General features: G+C 43.6%; 1 protein-coding gene across 3 annotated transcripts in view; it reads right to left on the bottom strand.

Annotated features, from left to right (window-relative positions):
• The window catches only part of gabpa (GA binding protein transcription factor subunit alpha), a 53,566-nt gene that overhangs the window by 19,753 nt on the left and 13,829 nt on the right, over positions 1-19,984 (bottom strand). Inside the window, exons 2-7 of one of the 3 annotated variants that reach the window (XM_067993357.1) lie at positions 10,429-10,524; positions 9,287-9,434; positions 7,151-7,235; positions 6,178-6,426; positions 3,738-3,932; positions 2,330-2,386 (exon numbers count right to left, since the gene is read on the bottom strand). In XM_067993357.1, coding sequence (XP_067849458.1) covers positions 2,330-2,386; positions 3,738-3,932; positions 6,178-6,426; positions 7,151-7,235; positions 9,287-9,434; positions 10,429-10,499 — 805 coding nt within the window. In that variant the 5' untranslated portion in view covers positions 10,500-10,524. Of the gene's footprint in view, positions 1-2,329; positions 2,387-3,737; positions 3,933-6,177; positions 6,430-7,150; positions 7,236-9,286; positions 9,435-10,428; positions 10,543-19,984 lie in introns of those variants that run through there. The other 2 variants (XM_067993355.1, XM_067993356.1) reach the window with 2 other exon arrangements.

A 19,984-nucleotide genomic window follows, 5' to 3' on the forward strand; every position in this document is an offset into this window, starting at 1 on the left:
TTATGAGGAAAGATTGAACAGGTTGGATCTATACTCATTGGAGTTTGGAAGAATGAGAGGAGATCTTATTGAAACATACAAGATTCTGAGGGGACTCGATAGGGTAGATGCTGAGAGGATGTTACCCCGCCGCGGGGGAATGTAAAACTAGGGGGCATAATCTCAGAATAAGGGGTCGCCCGTTTAAGATGGAAATGAGGAGGAATTTCTTCTCCCAGAGGGTCGTGAATCTTTGGAATTCTTTACCCCAAAAAGCTCTGGAGGCTGAGTCATTGAATACATTCAAGGCTGAGTTAGACAAATTTTTGATCAGCAAGGGAGACAAAGGATATGGGGAAAGGGCAGGAGAGTGGAATTGAGGTAAAAATCAGATCAGCCATGATCTCATTAAATGGCGGAGCAGGCTCGAGGGGCCGAATGGCCTACTCCTGCTCCTGTCTCTTATGGTCTTATGACACCATTCTAGTAAATCTCTTCTGCACCCTCTCTAAGGCCTTGACATCCTTCCTAAAGTGTGGTGCCCAGAATTGAACACAATACTCCAGCTGAGGCCTAACTAGTGTTTTATAAAGGTTTAGCATAATTTCCTTGCTTTTGTACACTATGCCTCTATTAATAAAGTCCAGGATCCCATGAGTTTCTTTTTTAAAAACAGCCTTCTCAACTTGTCCTGCCACCTTCAAAGACTTGTGTATTTGCACCCCCAGGTCTCTCTGTTCCTGCACCCCCTTTAAAATTGTACCATTTAGTCTACCATTTTGCCTCTCCTCATTCTTCCTACCAAAATGAATCAATTAACACTTCTCTGCATTAAATTTCATCTGCCATGTGTCTGCCCATTCCATCAGTCTATATGTCCCCTGAAATCTGTCACTATGCTCCACACTGTTCACTACATTTCCGAGTTTCATGTCATCTGCAAACTTTGAAATTATACCCTCTATACCCAAGCCCAGAATATATATATATATATAAAAATAAATAAAAATATAAATAAATATATATATTATAACGACTCCCGTCATCATAAAACAGTACATCACCCCGAGCAATGCTGCAGGAAACGTGTTTGTGCTTTAAAACAAACCTGCCCTTTGCAACTACATTGCAGCCAATGAACAGCAGACTGAATCAAGTGCAACAGGTTGAATCCAGCCCAGAATGATGGGATGAAAGACTCCTCTCTCTGTTGGCTCTAAGAGTTCAGTGTGAAACTAGTCTAAGACAGTCTCCACTCTGAGTGGGTGTGAATAACCACCTCAAAACAACCACTAAGTAAAGCAAGGTGCAACAAAGGTTTACTAGATTGATTCCTGGGATGAGAGGGTTATCCTTTTAGGAGAGATTGCGTAGAGTGGGCCTATATTCTCTAGAGTTTAGAAGAATGAGAGCTGATCTCATTGAAACGTATAAAATTCTTAGAGGGCTTGACAGGGCTGAGAGGCTGTTTCCCGTGAAGTGTCTAGAACTAGGGGGGGCATAGTCTCAAGATAAGGGGTCGGCTATTTAGGACCGAGATGAGGAAAAATGTATTCACTCAGAGGGTTGTGAATCTTTGGAATTCTCTACCTGAGGGCTGTGGATGCTCAGTCGTTGTGTATTCACGATTGAGAGCGATAGATTTTTGGACACTAATGGAATCAAGGGATATGGGGATAGGGTGCGAAAGTGGAGTTGAGGTCGAAGATCAGCCATGATCTTATTGAATGGCGGAGCAGGCTTGAGAGGCCTTATGGCCTACTCCTGCTCCTATTTCTTATGTTCTCAGGATATAGGCAGCAGAGTTTTGGATGAGCTCACGTTTATGGAGGGTGGAAGATGGGAGGCTGGCCAGGAGAGCATTGAAATAGTCAAGTCTAGAGGTAACAAAGGTATGGATGAGGGTTTCAGCAGCAGATGATCTGAGGCAGGGGCGGAGATGGACGACAGAAATCCCATAATCACATGTAACATAAAACACAAATTTGTCTCGGTCATCATATAACCGTGGGCCTAATTATAAAAAGGGTGAAAATGCAAAATGTAGCTCTCAAAACACTCAGAAATTCTGTTATAATAAAAACACAATATAGACTTAAACTGTGACCCAGATAATAACAAATCACTTGCCCAACAATAACTCAGCAAAACTAAAAGCCTTACTCAGAGAGTCATTAACACGGCTGATAGTAGTTGAAAGCCTGTGAAAATCAATATGGAACCATTGTAAAACATGGATGTTTATTGGTGAAATGAGCAGGGGGAGGGTAAACATTAGTTACAAGATGAAAACAAAGAACATATATTCTCATGCTAATGTAGAAAGATGTATTTTGAGTCAAGTACTCACGTTGGTCAATGGTAACAGTTGCTATTTCACCTGTGTGCTCCTGGCTTGCCAACACATCTGTAGGACAAGAACAGGCTTCATTAATTCATTTACCAAAAGCTCAATCCTATTCTATAGAAAGGTCAGCTCAACTCAAATACAAAATTAAATTCTATCATGGGTACAACATAATATAAAAGTAGAGATGTTTTGCTACAGGGCATTGGTGAGACCACATCTAGAATACAGTGTGCAGTTTTGGTCTCCTTATTTAAGAAAGGACATAATTGCTTTAGACGCGGTTCAGAGAAGGTTCACTCGACTGATTCCTGGCATGAGGGTGTTATCTTATGAGGCAAGGTTGGACAAGTTGGGCCTGTATACATTGGAGTTTAGAAGAATGAGAGGTGATCTTATTAAGACATAAGATACTGAGGGGACTACAAGGGGTAGATGCTGAGGGGATGTTTCCCCTTGTGGGAGAGACTAGAACTCAGGGACACAGTTTAAAAATAAGGGGTCTCCCATTTAAGACGGAGATGAGGAGAATTTTTTTCTCTCAGAGGGTCGTGGATTTGTGGAACTCCCTTCCCCGGAAAGCAGTGGAGTCAGAGTCAATGAATATTTTTAAAGGCTGAGCTAGATAGATTCCTGATTAACAAGGGAGTCAAAGGTTATAGTAGGTAGACTGGAAAGTAGGGTTGAGGTCACAATCAGATCAGCCATGATCTTATCAAATGGCCTACTCCTGCTCTTAATTTGTATGTATTTTATTCAAAATATTTTATCTGACCAGTGAAACTGTTAGCTTCAACCAAGCCTAGTTAGGTGCTCAGCAGGGGCAACTGGGATGCTAGAATTAGGGTCAACACCCCCAATATGGGTGTGTGGGGGGGTGGGTTACTGGAAGTGAAAAGTCAGGGGTCACGGGAGAGGGAGACACACACACTTATTTGTTATATCGCCGTTCCTGGGTCAAAATCCTGGAACTCCCTACCTAACAGCACTGTGGGAGTACCTTCACCACATGGACTGCAGCGGTTCAAGGTGACGGCTCACCATCACCTTCTCAAGGGCAATTAGGGGTGGGCAGTAAATGCTGGTCTTGGCAACGATGCCCATATCCCAAGAGTGAATTTAAAAAAAAATATATATATTGCATGCATCTGGCAAGGACAGTATTAGCTGTGTGGCCACCCACACAGAACAGCCAGTCCAAAAAATGCAGTGTGGGCTACTGCATGGAGCGCTCCAGCTCCAGTGGAGAAACCGTGATAGTGGCTAAAAGCAGGACAGGTACAGTTAACTTGGTGCCTGCATCCGTTTGATTACCGGTGACACAATCTGACTATCTTTGAAAGAAAGTTCAATGATCAAAATTCTAATTTTCAGCCAGCCGACAAGACTCAGTACATTAAGATTCACTCACACTTCCTCAGCAATTCCAAGTGGCTCCACAGAATTTCTCCTTTTGGTACTCTCTGCAGGAATTCCTCCTGGCTGAGGGAACACAGGTCTTTTCCCAAAATACTCAGATCCTTCACATCCACGTCGATCATGGCAAACTCCTTCATTACCCACACGGCCCAATGCAACACCTGGTCCACTGACCACTGAATTGGATCTAAAAGGGGGAAAATAAAGACACACAACCAGATGAAACCCACGCAAAGAATTTAAAAAAAATGTTCTGTGAATAGATTCTATTTAAATGCACAGCTTTTGAGAGTTTTGTACACAAGCTCTGCAAATTTAACACAGCTAGGGGTAGGCCAACACTGGTGTGAACTGTAGAGATTTTGAAGATATAATTGTTGACAGGCTTGCTGGGGAGGGCTGAGGCAGAGCAGAGAACAGAAGAGCTCAGATGAAGCTCTACACACACCAGGGGAGAGAAAAGATGCAATTCTTAAATCAGCCAGAAAGAAACATCAACTTCAGTGGTCACAAGGAGTTGGCTTTGTTGAGAGGAACAAAGGATCTCTCTGCAACCAGTAGAAATATTTTCGACGAAAACAAAGGAAGGTTATAATAGTAACACCACATGTATTCCGCACTCCAGTCAGAGTGACAGAACTGGTCTTTGCCCCAACTGCAGACAAATGTGGAAAGGGTTTCCTCCCCATACAAGTGACATCCTGCCCAAAGAGACATCTCAGCATCTTTGGCTTCAGAAAGAATCCAACACTACACTGGGTCAATAATTAAAATGTGACATGGGAAGAAAAAAAAAAAAAATCCAACAAAGCATTTTTAACTTTACTGCAGTGCCTTTCGAGCTAACTGATGTAACTGTCACGACACTCCATTTCAAAAGGAACTCAGAGCCTGAGGACAGCAAGTCATTTACCAAGTCTTGGGAAAGTCAATATTTTTGGTGTCAAGCTAGTGTTCTGGAGTGGACTTAACATCTTGTGACATTATTTCCCTAGCTCTACCTATGTTTGTGGTCAGAGACTGGAGACAAAACTGGGTTCACTGGCTAAATTTCCACTCTTACAGACCAGGCATGGGCCCTGTGACACTTGGAGAGTTAGATCATGTTACAGACCTCCAGAACAGGCAGCTGATCACGGTAAGTCACTCTGGAAATAAATTGCTAAGGTCCCTACAGGACTTTCTGAAAGAGAAGTAGACGAAGCAAGTATTTTCTAAATAGATATTATGGGCTTTTATTCCCCTCTTTCTTCCCCTGCCAAGGGGCTGACTCCTCGCTGGTGTATGGCTCCCTGGGTGTCAGTCATCCTTTGGTACTGCACTCAAACGTCCATTATTTGTGAGCCTCAGCTACCAGTGCCAACAGGCTATTCGACTATAAGAGGCAGTATAGCAGAGCTCGATCCTATTTTCAAATGCATTTCCAGCTGCATTTGCTGGCTAGCGAATTAAAGTGAGACCCCTTGGTTATTTTCTGGTCCTAACCAGGGGCAATGAGACCGACTGAAGCATCTTTACCCTGGTTAAGATCAGTCAACTCAGTAAACAACTTGGAGGAGAACAATATTTCAACATAATGCTTCAGTCAAACAGCATAGCACCTTTGAACACTAATGCACTGTGCCAGAGTGGCAGGATATGGTTTGTGCTATACTTCCCAGACACTGAGCTGCTGACCTCAACCATGCTGTCAGGATACACTAGCAAGCAAAAGAGCCCTTGGTTACTACAGCGAAAGCTTTATCACAGCGAAAGGTTAAAATTGGGAGTCAGTTAGTCCTTTTGTTCATCACTCACCACCTGAGGCTGTGGCAAAATAACAGATTTCAAACCATTCCCTTGTACGGAAACACCATGAATTTTAAGGGGGGGGGGCAGGGGTTGGGGAGAAGAGAGGAAGGAAGGGAGGAGGACAGGAAGAAAAATCTAAAAGAAAAATGTCATAATGGTGATTAAAGATAACTCTAGAAATCAGTTGACTTACTAGATGCTTCTTGCAAAACATTCATAGTCAGTTAGTAATAGCTTTTTGAACAATGAACATTGCCAAGAACAAATCAAAGTGAAAATAAAAGACAACGCTGGCTAGTTGTAAGGTCCTGCTTTAAATGAGTGTTGACAGTTTCAGGCTTGCACCACAGCATGAATCTATCTCCAAATTGTCACAATTGGCAATCTCATTCAGAGAAGCCATCTGGCGTTGGAAATGGAAAATTACTGAGCTAGCACATTAGGAGGTGCTTTTATGAGGATAGGGCTGAGGTACATTGTTGGGGCAGAGTAAAGGGAGCTTTACTGTGCATGTATCTGATCTGCAAGTGCTTGAGTTGGACACTGGATGCCACCAACCAATGTCCCTCACCTTGACCCGCACACAATTCGAAGGAAAAACACAGCCCACTTATATATCTCACAGGAAGTCAGTTCCATACCGTACGGTATTCCGAGATGCTCCTGTTCTTTCCGATAACCCTCGAGGGCTGCAGCCCATCGCGTCACTTGCTCGGATGTCTCGTCTGGTATTGCTGTCAGCTGCTTCGAGCCGTCCAATGTTATCACTTGTGCTTCCTCCACAAGCTGGGCCTCTGTAACTGCCTGATGCGTGGCATCGGGGTCGATTACCACCTCCACTGTTTCAACCGGCTTAACAATCTCTAGGATGTTCAACTTCGGTTCCACTCCTGCTAAAAGTAACGACGCTTAAACAAAAGTTATCAGACAAGACACGTATCCAATTGTAAATCTCTCCCCAACAAGATAGGCAAACAAATAACAGCCAAACCTAAGTGAACAGTAGCTTCAACTCAGGAAAGCTTCAGGCTCAGTTCCTAGTTTAGGTCAAGCTAACTGATCTGACCAGGGGCTTCTGTAGGGACATTACTATTGCCTCAACACTCCTGGGCTAGGCAGTGGGAGAATAAATAAATGGTGACTGGAAAACAAATTCATAGCCTGCAGGGAAAGTCTGGGAATACTGGAAAGCTGCTTTTACATCTGTGTTAGCGGCGCCTGTTTTTTTTTAAAAAAAACTGGGTCTTCCTGGCAGCCAGCCTTAGCAAACCCAGCAAGTTTAGTTGGTGCTGTTGCCAGCAGCAGCACCAGTACCCCATTTACATGATATAAAGGCAGGTTGTGATGCGATTCTGATCACGCTCCTCATGCGGTTACATTCAGGTTCAGTTATGGTCCTGATTGCTAGAGGGGGAGGGTGATGAGGAGGCAGAGAGAAAAAAAAATAAAAGGAAAACACAATCTGGGAACATGCCAATAAATTTCTGATTAGGCTCCTTATAATCAGCCTGGTTAGGTCATGCTTCCTAAATAGGAAAAATATGTCTGTTCTTAGGCCTTGAACACAGCATGCAATGTGAGGACAAGCTGTTCTAAGATTTAGACCAAGCTTACCTTGTCTGGAAATGACTTCCACACTGAGTTGAACAGTGCCATCAGTTTTCACTCCCTGGTCAAACAAACTGCGGTTAGGATCCAGCTAAAACAGAAGACAGACAAAACAAGAAATGTTATTAGATACAAAGGTTATTCTAAGTCTAATTCATTAGATGGAATCTACTGTAGTAGGACAAATTGGATAAGTTAGAGTTGGTATTGAAGAAAATCCAGAGAGCTAACTGTCCACAGCTCAAAAACAATTGCTCCTGGAGTACTTACTCTCCGCTGGAAAGGAGAGATTAAGCTTCTTGAAATAAGTATTCAGAAATAAAACAACCTGCTGTTACCTTTGCTCCTATATCCTCCCAGAAACAATTAGACAAGCTTAGTGAAGGAAGCTTACTTTGAGACTTACTAAAACATATTAGAACCATGTAAGTTTACTGCACTGAAGGCGGCCATTTGGCCCGCTGTGTCCGTGCTGGCTCTTTGCTAGAGCAATCTAATACTAGTCTCACTGCCTTGCTCTCTCTCCTCATAACGCTTTATCTTCCTCTGCTTCAAACATTTATTCACTTTTCCTTAAAAGGTGCAATGGTCTTTGCCTCAACCACTCCCTATGGTAAAGCACTCTATGCTCTTGTGCAAAATTTCTCTTAAAACCTCTCCTCACTGACAATTTTAAATTGATGATTCCTTATCATTGACCAGAGAAAACAGTCTTTCACTATTCACTTTATCTAATCTCACCATAACTTTAAAAACCTCAATTAAATCTCCGCTCAACCTTCTCTTCAGTAACCCCTGGGGAATACCATTTCCACTCCCCCTCCAATCAGAACGACAACCATTAACCCTAACCCTTTCTTTCCTGCCCATCGATATAGCCAAGCAATTTTGCAGTTAATGGTCCCCAAGCATATGGGCCTTATCTTGATCAAAAATAAAATGGAAGATGGGGTTCTATTTAAATCAGATTGTGTTTGCTTTTAAAAATGGTATTTTTTTTTCAAAAAAAGACCAAGCAATAGCTGATATTCCTTAATGTGCACACCATGCTTAAATGAATGAATGCACTCAATGATCAACCCGCACTTATATATAGCATCTTTCAAGCAACAAAAGGTGCTAAGATGGGGACTGGAGGACTCTAGCAGGAAATGAGAGAGAATTTAAGGGAGACAACATAACACAGTCAGAGGCAAGTTTTGAGGAGGCTGCTGAAGCTGCACAAAGAAACACCAAGACGGAGGGATTTAGGCAGAGAATTCCAGGGTGCAGAGAACGTGAAGGCTGAAGTCTCTGACTCTGATACTCCTCTCAGGTGGACATAAAAGATCCCATGGCACTATTTTGAAGAGCAGAGGAGTTCCCTCTGGTGTCCTGGATAATACTTATCCCTTAACCAACACCTAAAAACAGATTGCCTGGCCATTATCACATCTCTGTTTGTGGAACCTTTCGATGAGCAAATTGGCTGCCACGTTTCCTACGTTACAAGAGTGACTACATTTCAAATGAGTACTTCATTGGCTGTAAAGCACTTTGAGACGTCCTGAGGTCATGAAAAGCGCTTTATACATGCAAGTTCTTTCTTTCACTGTAAATCAGTTTTAAGAGTACATCCTGGGGCGGAGGTTTGGAAGAGGATAGAGGGACCTGAAGGGGAGGAGGATGATTCTGAAAAAGTGCTGCTGGGAAGAGAAGAGCCAGTGGAAGTCAGTAGGATGGGGTGTTTGGAATTTAGGACTTAGTAGGGGATAGGATTTGAGCAGCAGATTTCTGTACGAATCAAGTCTGTAACATTTCCCACACTTGACATTTTATTTAAAACTAGACATCTTCAATTTTTCTCCTGGTCTTTCTGGCTTGTGTGCCAGCTGCAGCCAAGGGGATGAGCAAGTGGCTCTCAGCCTCTATCTGCAGCCCTTTGAATCAAGATGGCTAGAGCATATTAAGAATAACTCTCCATCTGACTTCAAGTAGCTGGCACCTGCTTAGGAATATACAAACATTTAGCACACACAAAGCTTGAACTAGGAGCACAGCAGTGTAGGGAATTGGACAGCCATTTCGGCCATTGCCACAGCATGCATGCTCCAAATTGTTACGCTACCCCGACAATCTTTCACCAACTATTTCATTCTTTACCAGGATATCTTGGAGACAAATCTCGTGTGCTTCCAAAGAACACTGAAGGCGTGGCTCTAACAGTTTCTTGAGGTTTCCAACAGGTTCATTGATGTCAATGGACTGGCTCACAAACTCTGCTGTGGTGATGGCAGTCTGCTCTGCAATGCTGAAAAGCAAATAAAGGATAATAAAGTTTAATAAAAATAAAAGCAGTCATTCTGGTCTGCAATTGGAACAGTTGTATAAATGAACAATGTGTGAACACCTGAGATTGGATTTTTTTAAAAACTTTGTGTTGCGTGTATTCCATGTAATAGAAGGAAAAATATTCAGATGTTTACTCCAACAACTCACTTTCGGCTCTCAACCCTCACTTCCTGTTCATAGGAACGGGACTAGGCCATTCAGCCCTTCGAGCCTGCTCTGCCATTTAACTAGATCATGGCTGATCTGTATTTTAACTCCATTTAACCACCTTAGCTCCATATCCCTAGATTCCCTGACCTAACAAAAATCTATTGATCTCAGTCCTGAAAGCTCCAATTGCCCCCTCAATTTTCTATACTCAAGGGAATTCAAGCCAAGTGCTCAAAATGTTGGAAAAGATTACTGGAGGGTTTAAAACAAAACTCTACAAGGAACAAACCTCTTAGGAGGGAGGAGAGAAGAACGCAATCACATGAAGTTTATCAGACTGATGACGAAGGATCCCCAGTAAAAGGTGTGCGGGAGTTTAAACCCAGTTTTCATGGTTAGACTTCACAGCACAAAACACCCCCGAAACGTCACACTCAGCTGGCAATCTTAATCAAGAGGTGGGTGCTGAACACAGAAATGTCCCCGATACGATTGGAGGCACAACTCTGAGGCTATGATAGAGCAATGATTGGGGCTTATTGTTTGGGACATAGCAGAAGGACCTTTACTCTGCATCTGTCTTGATGCTGATACCTGTTGTGAAAAATTCCCCATTTCCTAGCAAAAGAAATCCCTCTCCATGCATTGAAAAAAAAAATTTGATCTTTCAAAAAAACACATACAAAAAAAAAAATCACTAAGCAAAATCAAAAGGATCCTTAAAACATTCTAACAATTGCACTGAGAACAAGTAGGCCTGTTGTAACAGAGTGCGGTGTCTGTAGGAAGATTTCCCAGTGTACCTCTCCTCCGTGCAATGCCGCTTCTCCTCGCCATCTATTTCTATTTCAATTTCTGCTGATCGCTTCGTCATGGTTGTGGGATCTGGAACTCACAATCTGCGTTTAAAGGAAAGGAGTAAGACACATCTTTCAGCAAAGACCCACGGTTCCACAAAATTTAATCTGAAAAATAAAGCACATGCTTAGGGTTGGGAAGCTGCAGAAGTAAATGAGATATTTATCAAAATGGCTAACTTGCAGGCTTCTCACCTTAGCGTTATTTCGTTCTCTCTCCCTCCCCAACTTCTCTAGTCTCACCCTCGAGGTGCTGACTCACATGGGGCTGTGGGTTTTAAGGTGCAAGTTACCCTTCAGTACCCATCATTCATGCATGAGCATAGATGGGGAGTGTCAGTACAACACTTAGCTATAGTAAAGGGCAGAAAGCACAGGTGAACTCTATTCTGTCCTCCCCAAGGTCCATACCAGCACTGGTTAGTGGGCTTATTCTTTCCCCCTTTCTGGTAGAGGGGTGCAGAGGCCGAGTGCAGCAACTGAGATCAGCCAACTCAGCACTGACTGGGTTCCTTCACCCACTGACTTATTCTTGGAGGTGGGGTGTGGAGGGGAGAGAAAACAGAAGCTCAAAGCCATTTTCAGACAAAGGTAACTGTTTGCATTTCTGTTAACTGGAACCAGGTGTTGCTTTAACCAGTACCCTAGATTTGGAAGTTTGAGGCACTTTCAAACTGAGTCACATGATTTGCTGCTGTACAAATTTCATGATCTACCCTAAGCAAAACAAGAGCAACAGCCTCTCTTTTGTATTCCAAAGTGATCAGCTGCCGCCTTTTCTGACCAAAATCTTAAAAAGTCAGCAACTGATTTGCCACAGAGGATTTAAATAAAATTGCTTCTGAATCTATTAACACCTCACTGGCTAACGGCACTAATTAGTATGGTACTGAGCCATGCGGTTAAGGGGGTTGGCAAGATACCCGACCGTAATCAGGCCAGCAGCTGGGGTACTATAATTGGTTTCAATACCCCTGAATTAGGGGAGAAATTCTTTATTTTAAAATCAGCTTCAACCTCGATGCAGAGGTTCTCAACTCTCAATCGTTACCCAGTGAAAGTATGCAAATGTGGCCATTAGCTACACCTTAAGCCTGCTTTAAAACAAAGCAAACTCTAAAATCACTAATGATCAGATTGCGCAATGTAAACAGAAAGGTCACTGTAAACCAGAATACCACCTGTTTTGTCTGCAGGGACCAAAATCTAAATACAATTAGAGAAAAACAATTGGAAAAAAACACCCCAACCATCCGTTATCAAACGGCCACCTTTTCTAAAAAAAATTGTTCTCGGTACGTGGGCAACATTAGTAAGGCAATATTTATCGCCCATTTACCTGCCCCGAGGACATTTAAAGTCAATGTGGGACTGGAGTCACAAGTAGGGCAGTCCAGGTAAGGGTGTTTAGTGAACCAGTTAAGTTTTTATGATAATCTGGCAGCTTTTATTGTTATTTTTCTGATGCTAGCTCAGAAATTACCAGATTTACTGAATTCAGTTTCATTAGTTGGTGTGGGGGTGGGGATTTTGAACACTCAATTTCTGGGTTGCTAGTCTAGTACAATAACTGCTAGGTACTGTACCCATCCAGGCTCACAGATAATAAAACAGCCATTTGGGTAAGGTACAGGTCAGTGTCCTCAGCAGAAAGGAGGGGGGCAAAAAAAAAGGGAATTTAAAAACATGAAAATGACTAATCTTCAGCATTTTGGTGAATGGAGACAGCCTCATTACTTAAAAGGGAAAAAAAAGAAAAGCAGATGGTGAAGTGCCCACACATCAAACATCTCAGCTGCAGACTGCATAGACTCTGATCTTTTACTCAGCAGCAACACCCTGCTCCTTCTACACCAAACCCACATTCAGTTTTTATTAATCACACGACCGCGACTGAAACGATCCACCCGACTGTTAGTTTGTTTTTTCACTTCAACAAGATCAAAACAGATAGTATTTTTATGCACCCTCCTACAGATTAGATACCTCCAGGTCTATATTCAGCAGAAATTTCAAATCCTGTATATAAAACACTTTTGAATAATTATACCACTCTGTTAGAGAGAAAAAAAAAATCACTTGAGACTCCTAGATGGTGCATCAAGTTTATCCAGTGTTTAGCTTAGTCCCAGTCCCGGGCTTGATCTCTAAATTACACAGAGTTAACTGATCCTAGTCCGTGTGGCGGCAGAGGCACTAAAATTAACCACAACACTGCTGGGCTGGTGGAAGGAAGGGGGAAAAAGTAGCCAGCGTTCCCAATCCTGATTGCTACTCAGTGATCTCAACTGAATGTGCACGCATAGATGTTGGGCGAGGACAAGTGGTTAATTGGACTACTAACCAAATTATCCATTACAACAGAATGTGACTGTTCTAGCACATTACTCCTGTTGCTGTATACCAATGAGAGTCCTGGTTTCCTTTAAGCAGCTAGCACCCTCTTTGGGAAACCTGGACAAAGGGCGTATCAATATTTGCAAAGAGTCACTCATACAAAAATCATTGAAAACCACTGATTTAATGTACTGTGCATTAGAGTGGGGGGCGAAATCAGAGTCCATCTGTTGTTTAGGCTATACTGCAGTTTGCCTTACTGTTTACATTTTCCTCTCTGGAAAATGTCAACCTGCGCTGGCATATCGTTCCACAGGTGCCAGCCACTCTTCGCAATATACTGAAGTGGTCATTCATCATATGTAGCATACATAACAATTCGACCAGCGTGATGGGTAAGGGGAAGAACAAGGGTTGTGTCACATCCATGCCCAATCTCATGATTTCGTGCACATCTTTCCAACTTTCTTCCTAATATTCAGACCTGTTTTACTTGCCAATTTAAATCATCTCTTACCCACATGCTGACTCAAATCCTCAAATAGGCCCAATCAAGTAGAAACTTGAGACCACTGCAGCAATTTCAGCTAATAAATGGCACGGAATGTTTTTTAATTAAAGGCAATTAGTTCCACTATCATTTTCTCCCCTAGCTTCAAGGCTGTTTGAAATTAATTCGCCTACATTGTAAAGACAATTCACTTTTGGGAGAAAGAGTGAAAAATGAAGAACATTCTGCAATGTTTATTTGCAAAGCTTAAAACCAGCAGCGTGTTGATCCAAGTAGGTAGCGCATAGGAAATCCAATAGGGAATTCAGGAGTAACTTCTTTACCCAGACAATGGTTAGAATGTGGAACTCCCTACCATAAGGAGTAGTTGAGGCGAACTGCATAGATGCATTTAAGGGGTAGCTAGATAAACACATGAAGGAAAAAGGAATAGAAGGTTATGCTAACAGATTTAGATGAAGAGGGTTGGGAGGAGACTCGTCTGCAACATAAACACCGGCATAGACCAGTTAGGCCGAATGGCCTGTATCTGTGCTGTATGTTCTATGTATGCATAAGGTGAGTAAATAATCTAGGCAGACAATCCAGCGCAGCAGCAAGAATGCTTCATTATCGGAGGCGCCATCCTTTGGATCAGACATTAAATCGAGGCATTCTCTGCCTATTCTGGTGGCTGTTAAATATCATTGCCCTTGTTTGAAGAGTAGGGAGTTCTCCTGGTTCCTGGCCAACATTTGTCCCTCAACCAACAGATTAACTGGTTGTTCATCTCACAGCTGTTTGCAGGATGTTGCTAGCACAAAACAGCTAACACGCCAGCCTACATAACAATCAGTGCACTCCATAAGTAATCAACTGCATGAGGTATTAGACGTTTCAATACAAGTAATACAGCACTAGCCTGGGCAGAGGTGTTGTAACTGCATTTGAGCTTGAGATGAGCTTCCGACCACATATCCGCTCCATCACAAAGATCATCTAGTTCCACCTCCGTAGCATCAGCCATCTCCGCCCCGCCTCAGTTCATCTGCTGCTGAAATCCTCATTCATGCCTTTATTACCTCTAGACTCGACTATTCCAATGCTCTCCTGGCTGGCCTCCCATCTTGCGCCCTCCATGAATGTGAGCTCAACCAAAACTCTGCAACCCGAATCCCAACTCGCACCAAGTCCTGTTCTCCCATCACCCCTGTGCTCGCTAACCTACGCTCCCGGTCCGAGAACCCCTCAATTTTAAAATTCTCTCATCCTTGTTTTCATATTCCCCCATGGCCTCGCCCCTCCCTATCTCTGTAACCTCCTCCAGCCCTACAACCTGAGATCTCTGTGTTCCTCCAATTCTTGCCTCTTGGGCATCCCTGATTTTAATCGCTCCGCCATTGGCAGCCATGCCTTCAGCTGCCTAGGCTCTAAGATCTGAAATTCTCTCCCTAAATCTCTCCACCTCTCCTCCTTTAAAATGCTTCTTAAAACTTTGACCAAGAGCACAGTCCTTGTGGAGATGAAGTCCTGTCTTCACATAGGACACCGTCCAACAAGTTGTGAGCCACTTATCACCATGCTAAATGGGATAGATTCGGAACAGATCTAGCAGCTCAAAACTGGGTATCCATGAGGCGCCTTGGGCCATCAGCAGCAGCAGAATTGTATTCCACCACAATATGTAACCTCATGGCCCGGTGCATCCCTCACTCTACCATTATCAACAAGTCAGGGGATCAACCCTGGTTCAATGAAGAGTGTAGAAGAGCATGCCAGGAGCAGCACCAGACGTACCTAAAAATGAGATGCCAATCTGGTGAAGCTACAACACAGGACTACATGCATGCTAAACAACGGAAGTAGCACGCTATAGACAGAGCTAAGCGATCCCACAACCAACAGATCAGATCAAAGCTCTGCAGTCCTGCCGCATCCAGTCGTGAATGGTGGTGGACAATTAAACAACTAACGGGAGGAGGAAGATCCGTGAACATCCCCGTCCTCAATGATGGCAGAACCCAGCACGTGAGTGCAAAAGACAAGGCTGAAGCATTCGCAACCATCTTCAGCCAGAAGTACAGAGTGGATGATCCATCGCAGCCTCCCCCCACCCAAGATCCCCACCATCATAGAAGCCAGTCTTCAGCCAATTCGATTCACTCCACGTGATAGCAAGAAATGGCTGAGTGCACTGGATACAGCAAAGGCTATGGGCCCAGACAACATCCTGGCTGTAGTGCTGAAGACTTGTGCTCCAGAACTAGCTGCACCTCTAGCCAAGCTGTTCCAGTATAGCTACAACACTGGCATCCACCCGACAATGTGGAAAATTGCTGAGGTATGCCCTGTCCTCAAAAAGTAGGACAAATCCAATCCGGCCAATTATCGCCCCCACATCAGTCTACCCCCAATCATCAGCGAAGTGATGGAAGGTGTTGTCGACAGTGCTATCAAGCGGCACGTACTCACCAATACTCAGTTTGGGTTCCACCAGGACCACTCGGCTCCAGACCTCATTATAGCCTTGGTCGAAATATGGACAAAAGCTGAATTCCAGGTGAGATAAGAGCGACTGCCTTTCACATCAAGGCAGCATTTGACCTAGTGTGGCATCAAGGAACCCTAGTAAAATTGAAGTCAACGGGAATCAGGGGGAAAACTCTCCAGTGGCTGGAGTCATATCTAGCGCAAAGGAAGATGGTAGTGGTTGTTGGAGGCCAATCATCTCAGCCTCAGGACATTGCTGCAGGAGTTCCTCAGGGCAGTGGCCCAAGCCCAACCATCTTCAGCTGCTTCATCAGTGACCTCCTCTCAATCATAAGGTCAGAAGTGGGGATGTTCGCTGATTGCACAGCGTTCAGTTCCATTCACAACCCCTCAGATAATGAAGCAGTCTATGCCCACATGCAGCAATACCTGGACAACATCCAGGCTTGGGCTCATAAGTGGCAAGTAACATTCACGCCACACAATGACCATCTCCAACGAGAGAATCTAACCACCTCCCCATGACATTCAATGACATTACCATCGCCGAATCTCCTACCATCAACATCCTGGGGGGGGTCACCATTGACCAGAAACTTAACTGGACCAGCCACATAAATACTGTGTCTACAAGAGCAGGTCAGAGGCTGGGTATTCTGCAGCGAGTGACTCACCCCCTGACTCCCCAAAGCCTTTCTACCATCTAGAAGGCACAAGTCAGGAATGTGATGGAATACTCTCCACTTGCCTGGATGAGTGCAGCTCCAACAACACAAGAAGCTCAACACCATTCAGGACAAAGCAGCCCGCTTGATTGGCACCCCCACCCACCACCTTAAACATTCAATCCCTCCACCACCAGCGCACAGTGGCTGCAGTATGTACCATCTACAAGATGCACTGCAGCAACTCACCGAGGCTTCTTCGACAACACCTCCCAAACCCGTGACCTCTACCACCTAGAAGGACAAGGGCAGCAGGCGCATGGGAACACCACCACCTGCACGTTCCCCTCCAAGTCACACACCATCCGGACTTGGAAACATATCGCCATTCCTTCATCGTCACTGGGTCAAAATCTTGGAACTCCCTACCTAACAGCATTGTGGGAGAACCTTCACCACATGGACTGCAGCAGTTCAAGATGGCAGCTCACCACCACCTTCTCAAGGGCAATTACAGATGGGCTTGCCAGCAACACCCACATCCCATGAATAAATAAAAAAAACATTTGGTCACCTGTCCTAATACCTCCTTATGTGTCTTGGTGTCAAATTTTGTTTGATAACGCTCCTATGAAGTGGCTTGAGACGTTTTACTACGTTAAAGGTGCTATATAAATGCAAGTAGTTGTTATTGTTGTACATCCATGCACTGGGGAGAAATATGGACACAATACACAAAACAAAATGCAAGCAATGACAAACACAGTAGCAACATAAGATGTTGGAACAGCACAGCAGTATTGGAAAGGGAAAGATAGGTGGGGACTTTACAAGAGAACTTCTGACTCCAAATTTGGACTGTGCCTGGAGACAGCATTTTGAGCTGTGTCACTGGCTACGGCAATGGTGCGAGTAATTGGAGGCAATAAATTATCACACACAGAGACATACTGCATAACAATGGCTTTAGTGCAAGTTTTCCTACCATGGAGCCCAGCAGCTAGCATTATAACTGAAATTAACAGTAGGGATTCTTTTACAGTTCCTTCATCATCAGTCATGGTTGACCTAAGCAAATTAATAGGACTCTAACCCATAGGAAAAATATTGCACATTCCTTGCTGTTCATGTGTTGTGAATGCAGACAAAACAGTACAAAGACCGTTCCAGATTATCTCTGACTCTTCACATCCCAACAGTTGAGACTGACTTCAAGCTGAACAGGGTTCAACGCCACAAAACAGTACTTTTTGGGCCATAATGCATTACATGAGCAAGGCTGAAAGAGTACAACAGAGGAGAGAAATCAGGAACTGGTGATTAGGTGATGCCAATGTTGGGAGGAAGGGAAGACTGGAACTGGTAAAATGCTCCAGGTGGTCCTGGGGATAAAACAAGCTCAGAGTAGGAGACAGTGCCATGATTCTTGATTTCAACACAGTGAAGATGTAAGGATGAGAAAGATTTCATAGGATGTTGCATTGGCATCTTAGAAGGAACTTCAGAGGACCATTGACCATTGCAGCACTGATTAAGACAGAGAAGTTGGGAGAATAGAGGCAAGAAAAGGATTGTCTACCAGATGACTAGATTTTTCTTGAACTCGTCACTTTCCTCACTAAATACCACATGCTTTCCTGTGCTAAAACCATATATGAACATGAAATAAGCAAGATTACTTGTCCACCTGCACTATTTGGAATTACGGATATGCAACCTTTACAATAAATGCTAATGTGTTTTTAATGCCCCCTTTATACTGTGTTACTAACAGCAGACTTGACTCGGGCAACAATACTCTAATATAAATGAGGTGCTGCCATCTAGGTGATATTCAGAGGCTCCTCTGGAGGCTGCAATGTTGCAACGGACTGATATTTGTCAGGTTGTGGCCTTGGCCCACTTGTACAAGCCATTTTTGTTTTTGCTTCTCTCCTCCAGATGTCAGGAAAGGATCACCACCAGCAATATGAAAGCAACTGAGGTGTCGTTCCGCTTGCCGCAAACGTTCCAAAGTCACCTTGTGGCAAAAGCTGGTCACAATCAGAATACCTGAGGAAACGTGTGTGCAGAACTACTTCAGAGTACGGATAATTCTGCAATATAAATGGACTAACGGGTTGATGCTGCTTTGTAAGTAGTGCAAACTGGAGGAGCTTTTGAAGCCAGGGCTGCCATCTAGAACCGGGGAGGCGCAACAACAAGGGCAAGTGATTTATTAGCACTTAGCAAAATCGCATTTTAGCTGTGGCATGCACTTTTTGATGCGATACTGCAGCATTTCAAGCTATGCAAGTTAAGTGCAGAAATTCATGGGATGTGATGCTGCAACAAATCACTTGCCCCAGTAATAAGATGTCTGCACCTATAATCACTTCCAATGAACACAAAACAAATTTCACAAATTCCATCATAACGACAGGGGTTACCCAACACGATTCTGTGTAGCAGACTTACGATGTCAAGCTGGGACTTCAATCTGTCCAGTTCTGAAACGAATCAGGAAATGAGCCCAGTAATGCTCCTGAAAATTTTTTTAATACAAATTCAAACCATCATGGCAACAATTTGCATTCATACAGCACTTTTAATGCAATGAAATAACCCAATTATCAAGGGAAACTTGATTAAATTACTTAATTTTCAAAGCAAGTCAACTCAAATATAAATACATCTCAAACTTGTAATGCAAGTGGTTAATTATTATACTTAAAAAAAATTCTTTGAAGCCTAACCAATATCAATTTCCCCTGTCGCGCCGGCCATCTCACGCTCACAAGTTATGTGTGCGTGTCTTTTTACTTTTAAAAGAATTGCTGAATGGCTGGTTCTTTGGCTAATTCATTCCAGCTGGACAAAACAGCAGAGAACGTGCTGCATTGCCCGAAGACAACTTCGTAACCGACCGCAGCAGGATAGAAACTGCACGAGTCCACAGGTAAGCCAGCAACTGAAGACCGGGAGAGAAAATATTACCTGGTGACGCACAGGACTCCAGAACAGTGGGACCATACAGAAATGAACAGGGACTGCACGATATCAAATTTCACAGGTAGGATCATATTGAGGCAAAACGCTGGAGGGCGACTGGTGATGGTGGAAAGAAAGGAAGTAAATAAAATCTTTAATCAGGAAAGGCTTTGCTCTCTTTAAAAATTAAAAAGCGCCTCAAAAGAAGGAAATAGCTGCAAGTTGGACACTGGCAGCAAATTACTTCCAGATTGGGATTAAACCTACCTGATATCACAGACTCCACTTCGTCCACAACTAGCATCCAGAAAACCAGCCAGTAATACTTCATTATTATTATTCATTCCCGGGGTGTGGGTGCGCTGGCAAAGCCAGCATTTATTGCCCATCCCTAGTTGCCCGGAGAAGGTGGTGGATACAACAGAGTGGCTTGCTAGGCCACTTGAGAGGGCAGTTAATAGTCAACCACACTGGTGTGGGCCTGGAGTCACAGTGGTGAGTCCGGTTAAGGACGGCAGGTTTTCTTCCCTAAAAAGGACATTAAAGACCC

Source organism: Heptranchias perlo, chromosome 11, assembly GCF_035084215.1.
Source record: "Heptranchias perlo isolate sHepPer1 chromosome 11, sHepPer1.hap1, whole genome shotgun sequence".
NCBI classification, from domain to species: Eukaryota; Metazoa; Chordata; class Chondrichthyes; order Hexanchiformes; family Hexanchidae; genus Heptranchias; species Heptranchias perlo.